Here is a 24,593-nt window from a genome sequence, read left to right on the forward strand (position 1 = left end):
TATTCTCTGAATGCTGATACGGCATTACGTGGGGGTAATTCAGTGAGATTGTTCATGTATGATGGAGCAGAACCACGTAGAATTTGGTGAATAAAAACACAGAACTTGAAAGGTACAGTACTCTATCTTTTATTAGTAACCAGTGTAGGTTATATAAAAGAGGAATTGCTTTGGTGAAGCGAGGTGATCTACATTTAAGGCGTGCAGCGATATTTTGAGCAGTTTGTAATTTTTTGATAAGGCCATCTTTAATTCCTGCAAAAATTGATTTGCAGTACAGTCAAATTTTGTTAGTTTTAGGGATTGAACCAAAGAGTAAAGGTCTTGACCTCTTTAGTTTGCAAAGTGAATTAAAGACATGAGACCATGTTAGAAACTTGAGTTTCAGGGTAAGCAATTAATCGTGATCCCTAATTTTTTTCATTGATGAGTCAAGGGGATAAATGATGTTTTCTAATGTAACATTTTTAAGATTTATAGGGTGATGATGGTTAGTTACTACTTAAACTTAGTTTCTTCAGTTTTGAGTTTTAATTTAAAATTAGATGCCCAATTTGATCGAGTTCATTATTTCATATAATTCTTATAGATGTAGAAATATTTATGTATTCATATTTGTATCCCACAGTTATCCAAAATCAAGTTTCAGTTCAATGTGGCTTACAATTTAACAGTTGTTAGAGATTACATTGATTCAATTACATTTACAAGATTGTATGATGCTGTGTTTTACAGTGGTTGGCAAGATAACTATTAGTGCATATGGAATAGTCAGTGGATTTCTTGAGAAGATATGTCTTAGTTCATTTCTTAAATGAAAAGATGCGTTACAGTTAGAGGTTGTGTTGTGTATTGTTGTTCCAGAATAATTAGTGCATATTTTACTCATAGAATTTCCTGAAGAGGTAGGTCATTAGGTCTTTTCTGAATTGGAGGTAGTTCATGATGCTTCTTATGACTATGGGAATTGAGTTCCACCAGGTAGCTAAATCCTGCCATGTAGGTGGACTTGTATAGGACATTTTTGCAGTAGGACAGGTGAAGTTGTAGATAACCTCTGGTTCCTGGGTTTGCATTTCTTGCTGCTAGTTTGATCATGTCTAGTATGTAGTCCAGTGACATACTAAACAGTATTTTGAAGATGATCGTGCTTGTTTTGAAAAATAGTCTGGCCTTGATAGGAGCCAATGTAGCATTATGAGTAGTGCAGTTGCTCTATCATATTTCGACTTTTTGAATATCAGTCTTGCTGCTGTGTTTTGGACAGTTTGCAATGATCTTAGTAGGTTTTCTTTGCAGCCTACATATGCTGCATTACAGTAGTCTAGTTGGGACAATATCAGCGTCTGTTCTACAAGGCGGAATGACTGTCTGGGGAAATAGTCTCTGATTCTTCTCAGTTTCCATAGTGTTTTGAAGCTTCTTGACATGATTGTGGCAGCTTGGTCTTCAAAGGTCAGATGTTTGTTGAGAATGATTCCTAGTATTTTTATTTGTGTTTTGATTGTATAAGATTGTTGATCTATTATGAGGGTTCGGTAAGTAGTGGGATTGTGCACGCTAGATAAAACCATGAGTTTGGTTTTGTCTCGGTTCAGTTTGTTTGACAGTGGTGGCCTAGTTTTCCATGAGGTTGAGTGTGTGTATGTGTATATGTGTATATATATATATATAATCTTGTGTCTATATTGTACAGATGTGTATAATTCCTCTTTTTCTATAAAAAAAGACACAGGATTATATATATATGTGTATCTCTCTCTCTCTCTCTCTCTCTCTCTCTCTCTCTCTCTCTCTCTCTCTCTCTCTCTCTCTCTCTCTCTCTCTCTCTCTCTCTCTCTCTCTCTCTATATATATATATATATATATATATATATAGAAAGGGAGATTATACACATCTGTACAATATAGACACAGGATTATATGCATGTGTAAATGTATATAATCCCCCTTTCTGTATAGTTACACACGTGTTAATCCTATGTCTGTATTACACAGATGTGTGTATAATCCCCCTTTCTGTATATATCTTTATTTACACAGATGTATAATCTTGTGTCTATATTATACAAATCTTTTGTTCCATGGTCATACATCTGGGAATAATATTGAAAGAAGAACTAATCCGTGCAGAAAGTGGATATTTTGAGTATTTGAGCTGGCGCATACAGTTAATTGTACATGTGATTTTTATATAAATGTTATCAATAGAAATAAAACATGGAAAAGAAAATAAGATGATACCTTTTTTATTGGACATAACTTAATACATTTAATACCCACCCAAACGACCGAGGTATCGTACTGGGAATGGCTGTCGATTTTGGTGTGTGCTAAGACAGTTATGTCCAAAAAAAAAAGGTATCATCTTATTTTCTTTTCCTTGTTTTGTTTTGTTTGATTTCTATTGATTACCTTTAAAAGTGGACTAACACGGCTACCGCACCACTATATACATGTTGGAAGTCTGCTGGACTTTAGGGGCTCTGATACCTAGTTCATCTCCCAGTGCTGATGCTGAACAGCAAAGCGATGCCCGGGTTTGTTCCAGAGCAGTGGGACAAACTGCTGCTGCTGCGTAGTCAGTACACTTGTCCATTCAGGGGATGCACATATTTCTGGGGAGAGGTTGCTGGGCGCCTGCAAAAGATTTCCATCTGTCTGTGGTGAGAAGTTGAGGAGTGAAGTGGTCAGGCAGGAGGAAGCTTCTGGGTGGACCTCGTTTGGTATCAATAAAGTCCACTGTTCAGAGCTGCAGTGCACACGGGAGCATGGAAACAAGTTTTGCTTAAAAAGATATTTAAATAAATAAAACAGGCCTAGTTTCCTCTGAGGTTCAGGAAAATATTTCACAGGGCAGCTGCTTTTACCTCGATTGTGAAAATAGCAGACCCACCCAAACAACCGAGGTATCGTACTGGGAATGGCTGTCGGTTTTGGTGTGTGCTAAGATGGTTATTGTATGTGTGGATATGCAAATGTAAGCTGGCAGACAGTCTTAAGCAGATGTTATCCTGGATAGTTGGTGCTGTTAGAAATGTGGGGATTCATTTTATAAAGCTGTTTCTGCATCGTATAGAATTTCACAAGCCTCTGCATAATGTGGGCATGGTATGGGAAGTCTATGCTTAATTTTACGCATTCCCAGCAGCTCTGCTCCCATTCTGCTGGGAATGCTCAATTTCACTAAAAGGAGCGTGCAGGATGTGAGGGAGAAGGGAGAGCAGGGCAGGCAACACGGTGGGTCCAGAGATTGGCGCTGGACAAGGGTTCAGCTGGCGGAGGTTGGGGACCCCTGCCAGCAAAACCAGGGGCCCGGAGGAAATTGGGGGGGGGGGGGCAGGCCCCATGTAGCTACACCACTGTTACACCCATTCCTAAATCTACTAACTCTGATCTATGTCAGGTAGATAATTACTGACCAGTAGCGAGAATACCGTGCATTGCAAAGCTTTTAGAATTTCTGGTCTGTCATCAATTTCTTAAGTTTATTCTTTCTAATGATTGTTTGCAATTACACACTACATGGATTTCGTCCTTCATAGAGTTCCGAGACCTTACTTCTTTAACTTCAGAAATCAGAAATATCTTGAGTAGAGGAGGTCAGGCACTTCTACTGCAATTTGATATCTCTGCGGCCTTCGATGCTGTAGACCATTCTTTGTTGTTGTACAGGCTTGCAGAATTGGGTATTGGGGGGAAAGGTACTGAAATGGTTTTCAGAGTTTGGGGGAAAAAGATCTTATCTGGTATATAAAAATGTTGTTGTTTTTTTTCTGATTCCTGGCTGCTGGTTGTGGAGAATCCCAGGTGTCTTCTTTGTCTCCACTGTTGCTTAACATTTATATGAGACCGTTAGGTGCTTAGTTATCATCTCTTGGATCACAAATAATGAAATATGCGGATGACATCTTTTTACTATGTCCTGCTTTGGATACTTTTAAAAACACTTTATTTATGTTAATTAATTAACTTGATTGAGCCACGGGCTGGTGCCAGTTTTCTGAAGCTGAATAAGCAAAAGACAAACATCGTGTGGTCTGCTGATTATGATTCATTACCTAAGAAAAGTTTGAAATTGGTTATGGGGATGTTTTGCAGATAACTAATAGGTCTAAAATCGTAGGTGTTATACTTGATTCATATCTATCTTGTGATGAGCAAATCTGAAGCCTTGGCAAAAAAATATTGAATTTCAGATTGCATCAGCTAAGAGCAATACAGTCTAGTTTAAGCAGATTATGCTTTTGGGCTGTAGCTCAATCAGTCCTCTTGCCATGTTCAGATTATTGTAATTGTTTATATTTTATTTATTTGTTGCATTTGTAGCCTACATTTTCCCACCTATTTGCAGGCTCAATGTGGCTTACATTATTCCGTAATGGCGATCGCCATTTCCGGATGAGAAATACAAATGGAGGATTAACTTCAAAACGTTTGCACAGAATACTGCTGCTAGACTGATTCTGAAAGCAAGTAGATTCGATAAGAGTTTCTCCCCTTCTTGAAAGATTAAATTGGCTTCCAGTTTATTCACGTGTAAAGTTTGAAATAGCTTGTATGACCATTAAAAGTTTAGCAGGTCAAAATGCAGCCTGTCTTATCTACAGGGCGAGCTTCTCGATCAACTCCAGTCTGCTGGCGTTTCCAAGTATTTGCTTAATTCTTTTCAATATCTTGGAGCAAAAATTTGGAATAATATACAGCATCAGGTTAGGTCTATTCAGTCTTATTTTCTATTCAGAGAGCAATTGGAGTCTTTATTATTTTCAGAGATAAATATGGTTTGACTAATGTTATTAATTAACGCCTGCAATTCCAGCTAATTGAGATGTTTCTTGCCTTGTAATACACAGTGAATCCATTTACAGATACAGCAAAATCTAAGCTAGGACTAGAATAGAAGCCAGATGGGTTGAGCTGAGGCCCAGAGGAAAGTGCTATAAATATTTCCAATGTCTCTTGTCCTGCTAATGACAGCCTTGTTTGATTGCGGATAATTTACTGACACTAAACCACCCCCAGGTGGATAAATGCCCCCATCTTAGCTTGTTTTACTCAGAGCTGGCTACCACACCCTCGTTTAGAAACATTTGGACTCATCCTCCTTCTGAGCTCAGACTCCCATGGTTTACAGATTCCACCGCACCAGTAAGACCTCCACGTGTCGAGCAGCCTGTGGTTTCAACAGTGTCCCAAATCCCTGTCACACAGGCCACAATTCATCCATCTTCTGTTTGGGAGATCCTGGCTTGATGTTTCTTGTAAATATGCTCTCACCAAGAGCCACAAAATAAACATGTAGGCCTTTCTTTGGCGAGAATGCTTCATGGCGTCCTCGGAGAGCTGTAACTGTTTTTCCTTAGCCTGCAACCGTTTCTAATGAAAACCATGAGCTCACGTCGGAGCACTTCACTGGCTCTATTACTGGAGGCACGTGGGGTCTCCTGCTCCTTACCCCACGCTCCCCTCCTCTGCAATTTCTTTCTTGCTCTGGAAGATGATTTTCATTTCCTTTTGAACTTGTCAGGACCTTGAGAAAGGCCCTTTCTTACAATGAAATCACTTTTCTTTTTTAATTATTGAGGAGAGAGAAAAACAAAATCCCTAACAGGGAGCTGTGCAGAGACACAATTACAGAGAAAGAAGCTGTTAGGCAGGGGTTCTCAACCCAGGGGCACTTTTCAGGATGTCCATAAGGAACAATCATGAGAGAGATTTGCAGGTAACTCTGATGCATACTCATTGTGGATATCCTGAAAACCCAACTGGCTGTTTGTGCCTGGAGACCAAGGTCAGGTTACAAAAAGTAGCCTGGTTAACCTCCAGATCCCCTTTGATGCCATTGCCCCCTTTCTCTGTGCTCCGTTTTCCCTCTGCTCTCACCGAATAGTCCTTTGTCTTTATTTAACTTGCATCCATAAATTTTATACAAATAAACAGTAACACAACTTGCATAACTGAAGCAAGAAAAGTCTAAAACATCAATTCAAAACTATAGCTGACAACCCCCAGCTAATATCTTGATGCAGCCCTCTGCCAAGATCTCTCCGCTCCGCATCTAGTGGTGAAATTTTCTGTAATCTTTCTTTCCAATCTTTCTTCAGTAAGTCTTTGCATTGAGTAGATGTCATCTACTACTACTACTACTACTATAAATCATTTCTATAGCACTACCAGTCGTACGCAGCGCTTCACAATTGAACATGAAGAACAGACAGTCCCTGCTCAAAAGAGCTTACAATCTAAATCAGGACAGACAGGACCAATAAGGGTAGGACAGACAGAAGGACACATAGGGAAAGGGACTATTGAAGAGAGGAAGACAAGATAAGGTTACGAGCAGGTGACAAGTTAGGAATTAAAAGCAGCATCAAACAGGTAGGCCTTTACATATCCTGACTTCCGAAAGCCCTGGCCAGGCCGATTCAGCCTGTAGCACCTCAGCTAGGCTTCTCCTGCTCCAGGGTGCTATATGTCAACACCAACATCGAAAATGTAACCCTTGCCAGTTCTCCCACTGGCCTCCACTTTGCATTCACTGGTTTTCCTTCCAGCCTCCGTCCTGCTCTCGCCAGTTCCCAGCAGGCCCTCCATGTACAAAAAGTCAGTATTACAATATAGATATTGACAGGTACCCAAAAGATTTCATCTAGCCTGTATCCGCTATAAATTATCCTGTGAACTGTCACAGGGGGTGTGGGTGGAGAGTCCGTTTAAAATGGGATGAAATGCAAGGCTGAGAATTGTGTTAGGTGAACAGTCATGACAAGCCAAAGTTGCTCCTAATTACAAAAGATTTTCCTAGATACTGCTCCAGTCATTCCAGCCACTATCCTCACTCCGCAGCTACAGGGTACTATTCTGTAGGTGCACCATTGGCCTAGCCAGTAGGTGTCGCCATTGAATAATGATTTGGACTCCCTCCTTCCGCAGGGGCAATGAACGCTGCCTTTGTGGAGTGGAGGAGTAGCCTAGTGGTTAGTGCAGCGGACTTTGATCCTGGGGAACTGGGTTCAATTCCCACTGCAGCTCCTTGTGACTCTGGGCAAGTCACTTAACCCTCCATTGCCCCTGTATTATATATGTAAACCGCTTTGAATGTAGTTGCAAAATACCACAGAAAGGCGGTATATCAAGGCCCATTTCCCTCCCTTTGTAACATCCCTGATCCTAGGTAGTCTAGGGAGCAAGAAGCTGCCCTGGGTTGCCTGCATGGCGGTGTTTGACACTACCCCTTAGGCATTAGACTGGCCCCTGTATGCCTGCATGAGATCGGCACAGAGGAAGGTCCTTGCTGGGACCTCAGGAAAACATCTGCAGACATGTGGCAGCAGCAGAGAGAGAGAGAGGGCAGGGCAGAACTTTGCAACCCAGGCTGTAATTACTCGCAGGATTTCACAGATGCACCAAGATTACGCTAACCACAGAATTCCCTGTTTCCTGGGCTGGGAACTTCTGCCTGGAACCATATGAAGTAATCCCACAAGACTGCCAGCTCTAGCGTCTCCTGTTTCCACTGGTTAATTTAGAAGCTGCATTCATTCTGCTTGCTGAACTCATTACATCACTATCCACAGCACAAACACAGAGAAGACCTCGATGAGGAGGAGAGGAGGGGAATTTAGTGGCTCCTGGCTATGGGGTCCTCTTCCCCCCTCCCCCATCCTGGTTTCTCCTAGTGTTGCCCTGGTGCAGGTTTGCTTTTGCCTAAGATTATTTGGGGGCTTTTGGGTGGTGTTGCTTACTGTGGTGGGTTGGACCTGTGGGATGGGGAGATGTTAGAACATCTGGTTGCTGAGAGCCTTATGGTGAACCAGTGATGGAAGATACTTGGCTTTGTAATTCAGAGCACGGGGTGCCGTGCATCCATCACCTGAGGTTCGTTACCTGTGCAATCTGAAGCTTCCTGAAACTTTGCTACAGGGGGGGTGGGGGGTATTCTCCAGCTTTGTGTCAAACTGTCACAAGTCATCTCAGCAGCCCCTCTCTCTTTCCTTCTTGCAGACATACGCCAGATTCTCCGGAGCTCCTCTCAAAGTGCATAAGATCACAAATCCCTGGAAAAGCCCGTCAGGTAACGGATGAAGGGTCTTCAGATGCCAGATGATGTGTTTGAAATCGATGAGTGGAGGGCAGAGGAAGCATTGCATATGTGTTAGGATGTGGACTCGAGTGAGAAATGAGCCGAAATAGAAGCAGGTCTGTCCTAGTAGTAAGTGATGACGCAGGTTAACTATCACAGAAAGAACCGTGAGAAACAGGCATTAGAACCATGTCCCTCTAGTCTCCACATGCCCTTTAGTCAGATATGGTCTATCTCACCTGCAGTCGTACAGAGTAGGAACAGAACCATGTGTTTTACCCCCAGTGAAGGGGCTGTCAAAAGCAGGAGGTGTGGTGAAAGAGCTGATCCCTTATGTGCCAGCGTGAAAATGCTTGTGAAAGTGGAAAAGGGCTTGTTTGGGCAAACGTGTCCTAGTGATCCACAGTACCTCTCACAAACCGCTGCTTCCGTTTCTGTGCAGGAAGCCTACCGGCCCTGAGGACGGAGGAGAACGGGGTGATCTCTCAGACGCACCAGATCATCACACACCTTCGCAAGCAGGTGAGCTGGTCAGCTGCTGGAATACTGTGCCCACTGGACCACACCAGTCCCGATCCTACATACACAAGTGCTGCCCGAGGCCTGTGGCATGACGGGTAACTTGGTGATTTACTGCTCAGTGTTCAGCAGGGGGCACTGCTCATACACTCTACTTTGATGGGTTTTACCCAGGAGGCCATACATTTCTCAGCACAGGCTCATGTTTCAGTACAGACCTCCCTGACACTCATGTTATTACGCATTATTAACTCTGCCCTATATTCATCACGCTTGGAGAAGACAATCTCTACGGAGTGCAAAGTGCCATCCCAACAAAATCCCTTGCTACCCACTTCCCACGGGGTCCAGTATCTTTCCGTCTTCCTCTCCCCCTCCCCCACTCCCTGTGGAACGGCGTGGGACCTCCTCTCTATTCCTCCCCCTGAGGTGTTCTCTGTGCCGCATTTTACATACTGTGATGCAACTTCCTGGATGCGGTACAGAACAGCTCTCGAGCCAGCCAGTGGTAGTCTGCTTGAATGGTTGACACTGCCAGCAATGTACCAAATGATTTTGGAGGTGGGGAGAAAATGAATAGAGAAGAGGTGCCAGCCGCGGGAGCAGAGAAGAGAAAGATGCTGAACTCGCGGGTGGGTGGGCAGGGGGGAGAGAAACAAAGATGTCTGATCACAGGGGTGGGGTTGGTGGGAGATGCTGGAACCAAGAGATCAGATGAAGGGGTGGGGAAGAGATCAGAGAGATGCTGGTGCTAGAGAGTTGCACAGGGACAGAAATCTAACCCGTCCCTGCAAGATTTTAACCTGTTCCCACAAGAATTTAATGATGCATTAAAAAAAATTCCAGTTGGCTCTCTGTGTCTTTCTGGGTTTGAGCCGCAGCACTGTAGGCAAGGAAGGAACAGACGTTGGAACTTGGAACACTCTAGTGCGCACATGTAAGACTTGTCTCTGATTCACTGGCACTGTGTTCTGAGAGGTCGCTACATGCATGTGTCAGGTCAGGTGACATCTGATTGTGCCTGTGTCAGAGCTGAGGTCTACGCATCAGCCTGGGAGCAAAGAGGATTATAGTAACATAGTAAGTGACGGCAGATAAAGACCTGAACAGTCCATGCATTCTACCCAGTAGTGACACTCATTATCAATTCATGATTAAATCAACAATGAATGTGATATTATATACTTGATTATGGTCTTTCTGGAGCATAGACCATAGAAGTCCGCCTGGCCCTATCCTTATGTTCTAACTCCTGGAGTAGCCTCGAAGCCCACTCCAGCCTAGTCGTCTTCTCATTTGCAAGACACAGACCGCAAAAGTCTGTCCAGCACTGTCCTCATGTTCCAGCCACTAAAGTTGTTGTCTAAGCCCTTTCCAGCCCATCCAAAACCAGATTGCCATATGAGGCACAGATCGTACAGGTCCCCCGGTATTGGCCCTAGTTCATCACAGCCAGAGTCGCCATCTAAGTGTCACTCGACACATCCACACACATGCAGCCATTTAAGTTTAGGTTTTTTATAACTTCCATTTCTAAATAGAGATCCTCTGTGTTCATCCCGTGCTTTTTTGATTCCATCACCATTTGTGTCTCTACCACCTTCTTAATGGAAGACTTTCCGCATCTGCACTATTAAAGCAGAAGGAGGAGGAGGAGGCAGCACTCAGAGAACTTGGTATTTGGTAGGTGAGAAGCTGGTGCAGGTGCAGCTTACGCTTCCACGGGAACCCTGCAAGAACTGCTTCCGTCCCCTCAAAATTCCGCGAATCCCGTTCCCATGCAGGTCTCTAGCTGGTGCCACTGAGGGAAGGAGAAGAGAGAGAGACACTGGGATGGTAAGGAGTGAACAGAGGGAAAAGGAACTAGATGGTTGGGGGAAGGGGGGAAGAGTTGAAGAGACAAAGAGATGCTGGACTGGGGGGGGTGGTAAAAGGAGAGAGATGCTGGTCCCTCAGATGGAAGGTGCAAGAGAATGGGAAGAGAGGGGGAGAAGTTGATCATGAGGAGGGACAGGGACAAAGAGGGGTGATGACACAGGGGAAGGGTAGGGTGCTGAACTATGGGAAGAGATAGGGAAAGGGACAGAAGGAGGATGGTAGGACAGAGAGGGATACACACAGGGAATGATGGTGGACAAGGAGGCAGAAGAAAATGTCAAATGCACAAGAAACCCTGGAAACAGACGAAGATGGATTAGACTCGGGGTGGAGGGTAGGGGAATGGATCAGAAGATGGATGGGACCCAGGGGTGTAGAATAAGGGAACAGAGTAGTAATGGATTGGACCCAGAGGTGGGGTTCAGGGGAACAGCGCAGTAGATGACTGGGAGATGGTGATCGTGTGGGAGATTTTTTTTTTTTTTTTGGGGGGGGGGGGGAGCAGAGAATCATGGATGGGTAAAATGGAGAAAGAATTTGAGGGGATAGGAAAGACCTGATAATTGAGTATGAGTGGAGGTGTGTGATGGGTTGGGAAAATGAGTGGAAATGGAGGGGGGGGGGGTAAGAGAGAGGGGAGGAAGTGTTGGGAAAGGTTGAGACGTAATATGAATGACCTGGAAGACAGGAGAGAGGATGACAGGTATTGAAAAGGAATGGGAGTATTGGAAAAGGGGTATGAGATGAAGGGGATGGGTCTCTGAGGGGGTTGAATGAGAGTGGACACGGGGTTTAAAATGATGGTGAAGGAGAGGCAATAGGAGATGGAGTAGAGCGTAAGAGATAGAAGAATAGCTTGGAGGTAAGGGAAGGAGAGAGAGATAGGATGGACCTGGATTTGGTGAGGGGATGAGAGGCAGTGGAGGGTAGGTGAGAGGGTGAGCACCAAGGATGGAAATGGAGGACTAGGGAGTAGATGAAAGATGGTGGGTGAGGGGGGAGATAGGAAATTAGGGGAAGGAGAGGGACAGAGAGGGCAATGGGAATACTGGAAAGGGGGAGATGGGAGCTGACAAAGAGGGTGAGAGAAAGGGAGAATGAGGGTAAAATCAAATAAACTCAGAGAAGAGAAAAATGGGGAACAAAACCATGAAAAGAGATCAGTGGCAGGTAGATGAAGAGAAGGAAAAGAAGACAAGAGAGAAGAAAGGGAAAGGCAAACCTGGAAAATAATTTGGGAGAAGACTTACACAAGGAAAGTGAAAAAAAGTCTGGGACCTGCCCAATCAGTAGTAGGTATTTTGGTGCTGTAGGGCCCAGTGTAATATTTATTTATTTATTTATTGCATTTGTATCCCACATTATCCCACCTCTTTGCAGGCTCAATGTGGCTTACAATTCGTCATGGATACTGGAAATAGAAGAGAATATACATTTGGTTTTACAGAGGGTTATGGGTTACATGGTGGTAAGATACATGAAAGTGTTAAAGCAAAAGGTATTACAGCAGCGTCAGGGCTCTTATGGTATGGTAGCGTTGCTATGTAGGTTTTGAATGTGTTGTTTTGCAGGGTTTTGTGTTATTTTGCAAAGTGTCAGGTCCTGTTTAAATGCTCAGGACTGGTGGCTTCCACATTCCACACAATCAGTCAGTCTCTGGCAGTGGAAGGAGCATGTGCTGTTCATCATTTTTGTGCAGCATGTTGTTGGAACATGGAGGTGCAGGGTTTCTATTGAGATTCTGTCCAGTCCTGTAGAGAATCCAGACTTCTCTACGCAGAAGAATTTGTTGAATGATACTATTATAATGGCAGGGTTTCTTTATACATAGAAGGCTGTGGTGTCCTATTTTGCTAATTTAAAAATGGGAGTGGAGAGGGGACGGGAGTATGATGTGGAGAAATGTCACTGGTGATGAGGCCTCAGGCTTGTTTGCACTTCAGAGTGAGCTGTGGAGACATTCCTTTGACTAAAATGACTTGCAACCCCTGTGACCTGTGTGCATTAAAAGGGTCCGTGAGCCTTTTAAGTAACAGGTGGAAAGTGCTGACCCTACAGAACCCAGAACTGTAACAGCATGCACACGTGGAAAAATACATCCTTCCCCAGAAGTAGCTAAAACAATTGCACTGCTGGACTCACATGTGTAATACAATGAAATTCATTCAAAGAATGAGTACTGCAGAGGTCCTGCATCCCTTCTGTCTATGGGGGTTGTGAGAGACCCCGAGTCTCATGTTGATTCCTGCTGGCCACCTGGACTCAGATGCCAGTAAAGAACTGAAACCAGCCTTGCATAACAGAGCAGCAGCAGCATCTGTCCAGCTGTGCTGATAAATGGAATATTTTTGGAACGGTCCTGAGCAGCAGGAATGTACCATTACATAAACTCTGCTTCCTTGGGAGAAGAGCGAGTGCAGCCAGGTGTGTGCTGGGGAGGGGACACCCAGCTGTTGCCTGTATCCCCCCAGCTCTTAGCTGAATGCATGCAGATTATTAGAGGCAGCGCATAGAGGAAGAGGCTGGCCAGCACAGCTGTAAGACACTGCCCAGCTGCCCAGTAAATTCGGCCCATCCCTGGGACTCTGATCACATGGGCTTGGCGTGTGAGGCAGGGAGGGGACGCAGCTGTTATATGAGAGAAATGTGAAGCTAATGGGTTTGGCGGGATGAGAGGCTCCATTAGTATTCCTTAGTGTCTAACATGAACTCGGATCACGCCTCATACATGAACCATGTGTGTTTACTAAACAGGGATAAGGAAAGGGGGCTTCATAACACTGGCACTAGCGCTAAGCAGATAAATATCGGCACTGCATTCTCCCCCCCCCCCCCCCACCCACCCAGTTTTAGAAATGCCCACAAACTCTTTTTAAAAGTTTTATACAGGGGTGAGTAAACCTTCTAGTCAGGGACTAGAATGGATCCCATTTCCAGGTCAGGGATACCAGTGTGGTTGGGTCCAGCCAGTGTGAATCCAGGGCAGGCGCTGGCTGCCATATTTAATGTGAGTTTCTCCATGACCCTGGCTTATTTTTAAATGTAGAAACCTTAGATTCCTTATGTGTCAGTATTTGCATGTCACCCCACAGCATATTAGGTATAAACGCAACTGCACAGCAACAGAAGTTGCTCCTTATCTGCGACAGAGGTTCTGGACTTGATGGAGCAATTAAAAAAGTGCTAGATTATCTAAATTAGGGCAGGCCAACCAGGACTCAGGAGCCAAACTGGCTCACCCGTGTCTAAGTTTTGGCTTGCAACCCAGCACATATTTTTCTTTATCGTATGGTGCCTGCAATCACCTCGCTCTTCCTCTAGCGCCTGTGATCACCTCACTCTTCCTTTAATGCCCGCGATCACCTCGCTCTGCCTCTAGCACCCGCAATCACCTCGTTCTACCTCTAGCACTGCCGCACAATCTTCCTCCAGTGGTGCCCGCGATCACCTCGCTCTTCCTCTAGCGCCTGTGATCACCTCACTCTTCCTTTAATGCCCGCGATCACTTCGCTCTGCCTCTAGCGCCCGCAATCACCTCGTTCTACCTCTAGCACCCGTGATCACCTTGCTCTGTCTGTAGCGCTACCCCACCATCTTCCTCTAGTGGCGCCTGTGATCACCTCGCTCTGCCTCTAGCGCATCCGCACCATCTTTCTCCAGTGGGGCCCATGTTCACCTCGGTCTGTGTCTTTCACCACTGCAGCCATCTTCCTACTGTGTCATTAGCCTGAGCCTGAATGTCCAATTTTAATGACGTGTAGCATTGAAAGTAGACAGTCAGACTCTGGCTGAAGACACTGAAGGGAAGATGGTGCTGCAGTGGCAACAGAGCCAGAGTGAACGTGGACACCAGACAATTAAACAAAAATGATAAATCAAATGCTGGGCAGTGAGCCGGTTTGGCTCCTGGGTCCTAGTTGGCCTGTCCTAATTTAGACAATTTAGCACGTTTTTAATTGCTGTATCAAGTCCAGAACCTCTGCCACAGGTAAGGAGCAAGTTCGGTTGCAGGTTGCTTAGTTCTGGCTTCTGAATGTTGGCGCTCTGGCACGCTTCCATTTTTTTCCAAGATGGCCTTTCAGAAGCTGGTTCTGATTTTGGGAGGTGACCTCTGCCTGGGCTCTGCGTGATGCTATGGTGTGCCTCTCCCACTCACTGCTCGTTCCACTCTCTTTCTCAGAAATATAACGCAGATTATGACCTGTCGGCCAGGCAGGGGGCTGACACCCTGGCGTTTGTGTCTCTGCTGGAGGAGAAGCTGCTCCCAGCCCTGGTGAGTCTCTGTTCTGCTGCTGGCACAGCTCTCACTGCAGAAGTACTGCCTCGTGAATGCCTCAGTAGGAAATCTGAAGGTTTGATTGTATGCTTGCTGGATCTTGCCTGTGCTGTACCTGTCCTGTGGTGGGGCAGTAGCTTGCCCCTTTTAAAATTATTATGTTGCGTTCAGATCCATATTTTTCCCCTTTGAAGATTCACACCTTCTGGATCGATGCTAAGAACTATGTTGAGCACACCAGGAAATGGTATGCGGAGTCCATCCCCTTCCCTTTGAATTTCTTTCTTCCGAACCGGATGCACCGGCAGCACATGGAGAGACTGCGGCTGATCCGCGGAGATGCTTGGATTGAGGATGAGGGGGAGCTGGAGAAAGAGGTAACCCTGGGACAATGCCCGAGCAATAGGAGGGGAGGGTGTGTGGTTTTCACCCATAGTCATCATAACCAGGTGTGAGTTATAGGGCCCTCTCCGAGCAGCAGATGGTGAGAAAACAACAAGGCAAGCGTTCAAATAAAAGCGAAAGACAGATGTAATAGATAAACAGTCGTTATTTAATATCCAAAGGCTCTCAGAGATTTACATATCTGTTCCGGACATGACCACACTGTGCCTTGAAATGGCTGCATCGGGCTAAGTTACCAGCTGGTGGCAAATTACCTTCTCCACGTCTTGTCTAACAGATAGTGAGGTTAAAAGCAATGCTGCACAAGAGGTTTGATATTTTCAAGGGCTTTTAGTCATGTTGTCTTTCTCTAAGGAGAGGGAAGCGGCTTTCAGTGATGGCTTCTCTCGTTTCTTTGCCTCACAGCTGTACAGAGACGCCCAGGAGTGCCTGTCTCTCCTGTCCCAGAGACTGGGAAGCCAGAAATTCTTCTTTGGAGATTCGTGAGTAGCGTGATGTGGGAGCACAGGATAACGGGGCACGAAGGCAGCCCAGGGCACTGAGTTAGCACAATGGCCGCTCACCTAAGGCCTGGTTTTATAAGTGACTTGAGCATGTAGAAAGCAGAGTCTGGCACTTATAAAAGTACCCTGCTGTATATGAAGAAACCAGCACCTGCTTTTATACCAGGAGCCAGAGACTGGTGGAGTGGGGACAAATTCAGGCATATGCATCAGTTCTTACTGGTCCACACTGTTGCTCCTGCAGCTTTATAGAGACTGACAGGTGCAACAGGGCCCCCTCCCTGCCTCACACACAGGGATCTGTGTTCCACTGTGAAGACCAGGAAGTAAAAAACGTGGAGTTCTGATCCCAATTGGTGATCTCCCAGTGCATCCTTGTACCTGACAGTGCTAGGGCAGGAAGAGTGTCCTGTTTGTTTCTGCTGACTGGTGCACTGATGAAGCTGTCCTGACATGGACCCCGGCCCCTGGCAGCAAGAAAGGCAATGCTTAAAGCAAAACCACGGATCTGCTATTGCTAGAATGGTATGTGCAGCCAGGACTCGGGAAGATGAGGGCTGAGCGTGATATTTTGCACACTGGCCTAACAGAGCATTCCTCTCCTGTCATTCCTTTCTGCTTGTCTTTTTGGCTGAATTTCACCAGATCTCTCTGCCTTGTGATAAATTGTGCCTCTGGTGTTTTGGCATTTCATGGGGGCTGGCGAAATAACTCACGGGTCCTGCGATTTTGAAGCATTACTTTTATTCCTGTGAGTCAGACCAGCAGGGAAGGTGCAGCTAGCAAACTGGTACCAGCACTTTTCTCTTTAGAGGCTCCATAACACCTGAGCCTGGGTACTTAATGCTCAGTTGAATGAGTACAAAGATCCTCCCTGCAGGAAGACTTGGAATCAGAATCCTTCAGTCAGACATGACAGAGGAGTTTCCAATTCTAGCTGCCTTCCTTGACCTCAAATGCTCTGTATCCTCCTGCTTCTGTGCACCATTTCCTACAGCCTCATCTGCTGGGAGAGACTGGGACTGCAGCCTCTGCAGACAGCATGCCCACATCTTCCCGTACAGTGCCTCCTCCAGGAAAAACTGGGATTGCAGGACCCATGAGTTCCCCTGCAAACAACATGCCCACACCATACCCTATGGCACCTCCTCTGCTAGAGACGGGGACTGGAGCCCGTGAGTTTTCCTGCAGACAGGATGCCCATACCATCCCCTGCAGCCCCTCCTTTGGGTGAGACTGGGATTGCAGAACCCATGAGTTCCCCTGCAGACAGCATGCCCACATCATCCCCTACAGCGCCTCCTCTGGGAGAGACTGTGATTGCAGAACCCATGAGTTCCCCTGCAGACAGCATGCCCACATCATCCACTACAGCGCCTCCTCTGGGAGAGACGGGTTGCAGAACCTGTGAGTTTTCCCACAGCTTGTTCTGAATCATTTCCTATAGCAGCTCTTGCTGGGAGGGGCTGGGACTGCAGGACTTCTGAGTTCCCTCCCTCACTTCAAACATCCTGCCCACACCATCTCCTACAGTGCCTCCTCTGGAAGAGACTGGGATTGCAGGTCCTGTGTGCTTTCCCCACATCTTGTTCTCCCGAATCATTCGCCTTGAGTGCTTTTGCTGGGAAGGGCTGGGACTGCAGGACTTGTGAGTTCTCTCCGCCCTTCAGACATCCTGCCTACTCCATCATCTACAGTGCCTCCTCTGGAAGAGACTGGAATTATAGGACTTGTGAGTTGTCCCTCAGATACCATGCCAACACCACCCCATACAGTGCCTCCTCTGGGAGACACTGGGATCACAGGACCTGTTGCCCCTCAGACATCATGCCCACACCACCCCCTACAGTGCCTCCTCTGGGAGAGACTGGAATCGCAGGACCTATGAGTTGCCCTTCAGATATCATGCCCACACCACCCCCTACAGTGTGCCTCCTCTGGGAGAGACTGTGATTGCAAGAACCCATGAGTTCCCCTGCAGACAGCATGCCCACATCATCCCCTACAGCGCCTCCTCTGGGAGAGACTGTGATTGCAGAACCCATGAGTTCCCTGCAGACAGCATGCCCACATCATCCCCTACAGTGCCTCCTCTGGGAGAGACTGGATTGCAGAACCCATGAGTTCCCCTGCAGACAGCATGCCCACATCATCCCCTACAGCGCCTCCTCTGGGAGAGACTGTGATTGCAGAACCCATGAGTTCCCCTGCAGACAGCATGCCCACATCATCCCCTACAGCACCTCCTCTGGGAGAGACTGTGATTGCAGAACCCATGAGTTCCCCTGCAGACAGCATGCCCACATCATCTCCTAAAGCGCCTCCTCTGGGAGAGACTGGGATTGCAGAACACATGAGTTCCCCTGCAGACAGCATACCCACATCATCCCCTACAGTGCCTCCTCTGGGAGAGACTGGGATTGCAGAACCCATGAGTTCCCCTGCAGACAGCATGCCCACATCATCCCCTACAGCGCCTCCTCTGGGAGAGGACTGGGATTGCAGAACCCATGAGTTCCCCTGCAGACAGCATGCCCACATCATCCCCTACAGCGCCTCCTCTGGGAGAGACTGGGATTGCAGAACCCATGAGTTTCCCTGCAGACAGCATGCCCACATCATCCCCTACAGCGCCTCCTCTGGGAGAGACTGGGATTGCAGAACCCATGAGTTCCCCTGCAGACAGCATGCCCACATCATCCCCTACAGCGCCTCCTCTTGGAGAGACTGTGATTACAGAACCCATGAGTTCCCCTGCAGACAGCATGCCCACATCATCTCCTAAAGCGCCTCCTCTGGGAGAGACTGGGATTGCAGAACCCATGAGTTCCCCTGCAGACAGCATGCCCACATCATCCCCTACAGCGCCTCCTCTGGGAGAGACTGGGATTGCAGGACCTGTGAGCTTTCCCCACAGCTTGTTCTCTTGAATCATTCCCTATAGCACCTCTTGCTGGGAGAGGCTGGGACTGCAGGACTTGTTCGTGCCCATTCCATCCCCTACAGTGCCTCCTGTGGGAGAGAATGGGACTGCAGGACCCAAGAGCTTTCCCCAGATTCCCTATAGCACCTCTTGTTGGGAGGGGCTGGAACTGTGGGATCCGTGAGCTCCCTTTATCTTTACATTGCTTTCAGTGACTTTACCGGCTTGCCTTTTCAATTACAGTAGTGCTGTGATCTGCGCTTTCTCTTGCAGCCCAGCCTCCCTGGATGCATACATCTTCAGCCACCTGGCACTTCTCCTGAAAGCAAATCTTCCCAGCAGTAAATTACAGCAGCACTTGAAGTCTTTGGACAATCTGTGTAACTACTGTGTCTCAATCCTAAGCATGTATTTTACCTGGGATATGGGTAAGTACTCCCCCCCCCCCCCCCCATTCAGTGCTGCTGTAAACAGGACACAGGAGGAATACTTTCACTGCCTTACTTCTCTTTCCCTGCAGCGGCCTCCCAATCCACATCCCCAAGGAGGGCTCAGGCCGAGCCACAAGATGGTGATGAGGAACCTCACAAGCGGCGAAATCAGATTCTATCAGTGGCAGTTGGGCTGATAGCCATGATCGGATATGCTCTTCTGAGTGGGATAGTCTCCATCCAACGGGGATCGGCTGGCAATGCTGTAACTGGCCGAGTAGTCATAGGGGAGGAAGATGAGGAGGACTGAACCTGAACTTTGAACTGCTCTAATTGGGGAGAGGACGTAACTTGAACTGTTTATCTTTTTGCAATAATGCTGCATCCTGTACAGCCCTGATTCAAATCTGTAAAGTAAAAATCTCTCCCTTGAAATGGTCCCTGCTCTGGCTCATATAAGAGGAAGGTGCTCAGATTTCTAAAGCAGGAGCATCGGGAACTGGAATCGGAGATGAAGAGATGTTATAAGCAACCAGCGTTTCAGACCAAGAAATAGCATGGGTCGGTGGCCACGTAGAAGGCATACGGCCTCTTGTCTGCGCCTAAGTGGCGTGAAGGTACAAGGCTGCCTGTGTCCCTTTTTTTCACATGCATCCAGCTGGCAGGAAGGCACATGGCCGGGTGTCATGAACTGAGCCCAGAAGGTAGAATTTATTCTGGAGCCAGACTGAGGGAGGGCAGTTTCAGACAGCCAACGTTACTGGGTAAAGGACTCTGAGAGGTGCAACAATCTAGCTGGTTGACGCTTTTTCTGTAGTAGCTCAAGGTGCGTTAAAGTCAGGTCCGCTAGCTATTTCCCTGTCCCCTGAGGGTTTACAAGTTTGTACCCGAGGCAGGTTGAGGGTTAAGTGACTTGTCCAAGATCAATGGTATATCCTGCTCGACCTCCAAAAATACAGCAGCGGTTGAATGGGTGGCAGGGATGCTCAAACCCCACCAGCCGAAGGTTTGCTGCCCAAGCCCCCACCTGTGCTACCTGAGCAAAAAGGAAGTCAGCAGCGTGCTTCAGCCACTGATGCCAGTACGTGCTCGGTTCTTGCTGGTGAGGTGAGGGTATGAATTTTAATGCGGAGGGGGAGCTGAGAGGAAATGCTCCCTTTCCCTTCAAAATGTGATCTTGGGCAGAGATGTAGTCAGAAGCCCAAGGAGCAGCAGAGGGATTTGAACTCTGGCTTTCAGCTCTAACCATTAGGCTCCTCCTGCATTTAACACCTTTGGATGTGTGATTGATGATTAAGAGGGGCTTAATCGAACGGGGCGCCCAAGTTTTCCGCAAAGGGGTATTATCGGAACAAGATGGGTGTCCATCTTTCGTTTCGATAATACAGTCGGGGACGCCCAAATCTCAACATTTAGGTCAGCCTTAGAGTTGGTCATCCCCGGTTTTCGGCGATAACGAAAACCGAGGACGCCTATCTCAGAAACAACCAAGTGCAAGCCCTTTGGTCATGGGAGGAGCCAGCATTCATAGTGCACTGGTCCCCCTGACATGCCAGGACACCAATCGGGCACCCTAGGGGGCACTACAGTGGACTAACTGATGCACTAACTGAACGGACCTGCATACTGTTGCGATGGACCTGAGGGAGTCAGGGGAAGTCATCCCCGATTCCCTCCGGTGGTCATCTGGTCAGTTCAGGCACCTTTTTGAGGCTTTGTCATAAGAAAAAATGGACCAAGTAAAGTCGGGCAAGTGCTCGTCAGGGACACCCTTCTTTTTTCTATTATCGCATCGAAGACGCCCATCTGTTAGGCACGCCCCAGTCCCGCCTTCGCTATGTCCCCGGGAACTTTGGTCATCCCCGCAACGGGAAGGAGTTGGGGACGCCCAAAATCGGCTTTCGATTATGCCGATTTGGGCGACCCTGAGAGAAGGATGCCCATCTCCCGATTTGTGTCAAAAGGTGGGTGCCCTTCTCTTTCGAAAATAAGCCTGCTAGCCACCTTTGATAATACCCTGTGTGTGACTGGTTTGTCAAGAATAAAGTCGGTGACGTTTATACAGCGAAGGTCTTTCAATTCAGTTGAAATACAGCAGCCTAGCTACTAGTGGGGGGCAGAAATTTGGCCATTTATTTTGTATTTCAGTTCATTAATTAACTTGTATTGGGTTCATGGCTTTTGGAAGTAGCTGAAGGCAAGTTTCAGTTAGAAATACTAGGCAGGTCCCTACCCCAAAGGGCTTACAATCTAAGTTTGTACCTGAAGCAGTGGACACGTGACTTGTCCAAGGTTAGGAGCAGCAGCGGTGGGATTGAATTGGGCTCTCCTCCAGCCAGGTAGGTCCCTTCCATGATGAATTGGGTAAAAAATTCTCAATTGAGAAGAAGGTAGGACCTTGCTCTTCCCTCCCAGTCCCCAAGGGCTACCAACAGGTCATAGGCACAGCCATATTGGTCAGACCAATGGTCCATCTAGCTCAGTATCCTGCTTCCAGCAGGTCATAAGTGCCTGATAGAAACCCAATTAGTAGCAACGTTCCATGCTCCCAAGGCCAGGGCAAACCGTGGCTTCCCACATGTCTATGTCAACAGCAGGCTATGGACTTTTCCTCCAGGAATTTGTGCAAACCTTTTTTTAAACCCATATACACTAAGCGCTTGTTACCACATCCTCCAGTAATGAGTTCCAGAGCTTAATTATTCATTGAGTGAAAAAATATTTCCTCCTGTTCATTTTAAAAGTAGTACATTAACTTCCTTGAGTGTCCCCACATAGTATTTTCTAGATGTCATGCCCCCCCTCCCCCCTCAGGCATCTCTTTTCCAAGCTGAAGAACCTTTGGGGCTCATTTTCGAAAGAGAAAAATGATTGAAAGGTGGCATAAAGCAGCATTTGGACATCTTGCTTGCCAAAACCTTCAAATTGCTATTTGTGGAACCTATTTTGAAGATGTTTATTTATGCATTTAGTCTGCAGTGCCTCCAAATCACAAAGGGACGGGTGGGGGGTGGGATTAGGGCATTCCTAACAGAACAAAACAAAAAATGTCCAGAACTAAAACTAAGATGTGTTGAGCTAGACCTGTTTTAATAACGACTAAAGCCAAGCAACAAAAAGCAGAGAGGAAAATCCTCACGCAAATCAAAGACAATGAAAACGAAAAAGTGAGGACAAATGTTGAGGAAATCCAAAAAACTTTATTAATAAATCAGATGATGACCAGACACGGCCGTGTTTCGGCATCAAAGCCTGCATCAGGGGCCAAACAAATCTTTTTCGGTTGCCGTTCAATTATAGACCAACAGAAAATATGGTAATGGGACTTCCTTCAAACTCAAAAATTGAGCGGTCAACTATGGAGTGCCTCAATGGCAATGCACAGAAATGACGTTCTCAACATTTGTCTCCACTTTTTTGTTTTCATTGTTATTAATAACGACTAAGCCACAAAAAAGTGACCAGATGACCAGTAGAGGAAAAGAATCACCCCCCCCCCCCCAATGGTCCCGAAAGATATGAAAGAAACAGTACCTACCAGCCTCTATGACAGTGGCCAGTCCTGTTAGAGCAGCAAGCAGGTCTCTGGAGTAGCCTAGTGGTCAGTGAGTGCACTATGGAGACGGGGACCCAGGCCCATAATCCACTCTAACTTTTACACTTGTGGTGGAAAGTGTCAGCCCACCAAAAACCTACCGTACCTACATATAGGTGACACCCGCAGACATAAGCGCTATTTTAGCGGTGTACAGTTTCTCTTCTGTGCCGTTGTATTTAAAATGGCTGCCAAGACTTCTGGCGACAGTCTCAGCAGCTATTTTGAGAAAACACGGCGACGGCGCCTGCAGCACAGAAGAGAAAAGCGGAGACAGAGTAGCGGCAGCAGGCAGGAAAGAGTGGGATTCTTTTTGCCCCCGCAGCCACAGAGGCCACCACCACCAGGGCGGGCGGCAAAGTAGGACTGTAGTACGCTGGAGGGGGATGACGGCATTACTGTGTGTATGGGGGGGGGGGGGGACAGGTTTGGCACAGAATAAGTCATCACAAGGACAAAATATAAGGAACCAATGAAATGCATTAGGGGCTTAAAGCCATTTAGTTATGTTAAAACAAATGTGAGATCTGCATGAAAGAAAATATATCTTTTTTTTAATTATTTTGACTTCTGAAAACCACTTGTCCCTGAAACATGCTCAAAACAGAATAATCCATTTTGTACAAAATAGATGAGGTGAAAATGTGATTCCATGTGCCCCAATGAAAGAAGAGTTTAATTTTACTTCTAAACTTTATAACACCAGGCTTCCCAAGGCAGATTACAACAACAGTTAAGATGAACCCATCAGTAGACAGGATATCCTCACTGAAATCTGGCCATATATTTCTGTATTGTATAGAACAGTGTAGAAAAATGAGCACAAAATACAGCCATTATTAGTGCTGTTTCCACCAGCTATAATAATTTTTGTTTTCAGTTTTATTTCATGATAATTCTATCTACAGATGGGAAGCTTTCAAATAAATTAAAAAGCTGTCAAATTAAAAAAAAACACCTTTTGTTCTTCACCTTTTTTTTTTTTAATTGATTTTCGATACAAATACAATCAAGAGCTCACAACATAACAACAAGTAGCATTTTACAAAGTATGGCAGTACCGGAGCTCACATGTAAGAAGTAGCTATCCATATCTAGGCTGAAAAATGGTGTGGGGAAGGAGAAGAGAGAAAGTGTGTGTGGGGGGGGGGGGGGGGGCCAAATGAGAGTTTGCAGGGGGCTGCCAGAGACCCAAGCAGCGGGCCCTGCCAATGTGCATTAGTTCACATTACATGTCTTCCAGTTTCCTAAGGTCCTCCTGCAGTTTTTCACAACCCCGCATACATTTCGTACAACTCTGAATAGTTTTGTGTCCTCTGCAGATTTAATCACCTCACTTCTGGTTCTTATTTCCAGATCGTTAATAAATCTGTTAAATAGCACCAGTCCCAGTACAGGTGGGTTTCAGCATAGCCTAATGAATATGCATGAGCCAGATTTGCATACAGATATCTCCTATGCATATTCATTAGGGATATCCTGAAAACTTGCTGAATCATCTAGTCCCAAAAACCCAGAGCATGGATTACATTCTTCGATTTCAGTAGTGGAGCTGACAGGTAAATATGGCAAGCGTGCAGGTGGTGGGTGGGGCACTTTGGGCTTTCTCCACCGCCTCCCAACCTCAAGACTGGCCCATCTTTCTGATAGCATCTGCCCCTTAGCCAACCAAACAGATAGAAATTCCATTCCAAGACACACATAGCGCTCCAGCACATGCTGAATCACAGTGCTGAGACATGCCAGCAGCCCCTGTCGCACTGCTACCCCCAGGCCCTGTCACAGGGCTAATGCACACCTGCAGCCCCAGCCCCCATCGGACTAATACCAAACATGTAGCCTCCAACCCCTGTCTCACTGCTAACACATTTGCAGCCCCCAGCCCCTCTCCTGGTAAAGGAGTAGCCTGGGAACCAAGTTCAATTCATACTGCAGCTCCTTGTGACCCTGGGCAAGTCACTTAACCCTCCGTTGCCC

At 46.6% G+C, this 24,593-nt stretch overlaps 1 protein-coding gene across 2 annotated transcripts in view; it reads left to right on the forward strand.

Annotated features, from left to right (window-relative positions):
- Positions 1-20,374, forward strand: part of MTX1 (metaxin 1) — a 28,543-nt gene extending 8,169 nt beyond the window's left edge. The window contains exons 2-8 of one of the 2 annotated variants that reach the window (XM_030188158.1): positions 8,008-8,077; positions 8,529-8,608; positions 14,664-14,756; positions 14,954-15,136; positions 15,570-15,646; positions 18,864-19,018; positions 19,111-20,374. In XM_030188158.1, coding sequence (XP_030044018.1) covers positions 8,008-8,077; positions 8,529-8,608; positions 14,664-14,756; positions 14,954-15,136; positions 15,570-15,646; positions 18,864-19,018; positions 19,111-19,331 — 879 coding nt within the window. In that variant the 3' untranslated portion in view covers positions 19,332-20,374. The remainder of the gene's footprint in view (positions 1-8,007; positions 8,078-8,528; positions 8,609-14,663; positions 14,757-14,953; positions 15,137-15,569; positions 15,647-18,863; positions 19,019-19,110) is intronic. The other variant, XM_030188159.1, reaches the window with a different exon arrangement.
- The last annotated feature ends 4,219 nt before the right edge of the window (positions 20,375-24,593 follow it).

Source organism: Microcaecilia unicolor, chromosome 14, assembly GCF_901765095.1.
Source record: "Microcaecilia unicolor chromosome 14, aMicUni1.1, whole genome shotgun sequence".
In the NCBI taxonomy this organism is placed as follows: Eukaryota; Metazoa; Chordata; class Amphibia; order Gymnophiona; family Siphonopidae; genus Microcaecilia; species Microcaecilia unicolor.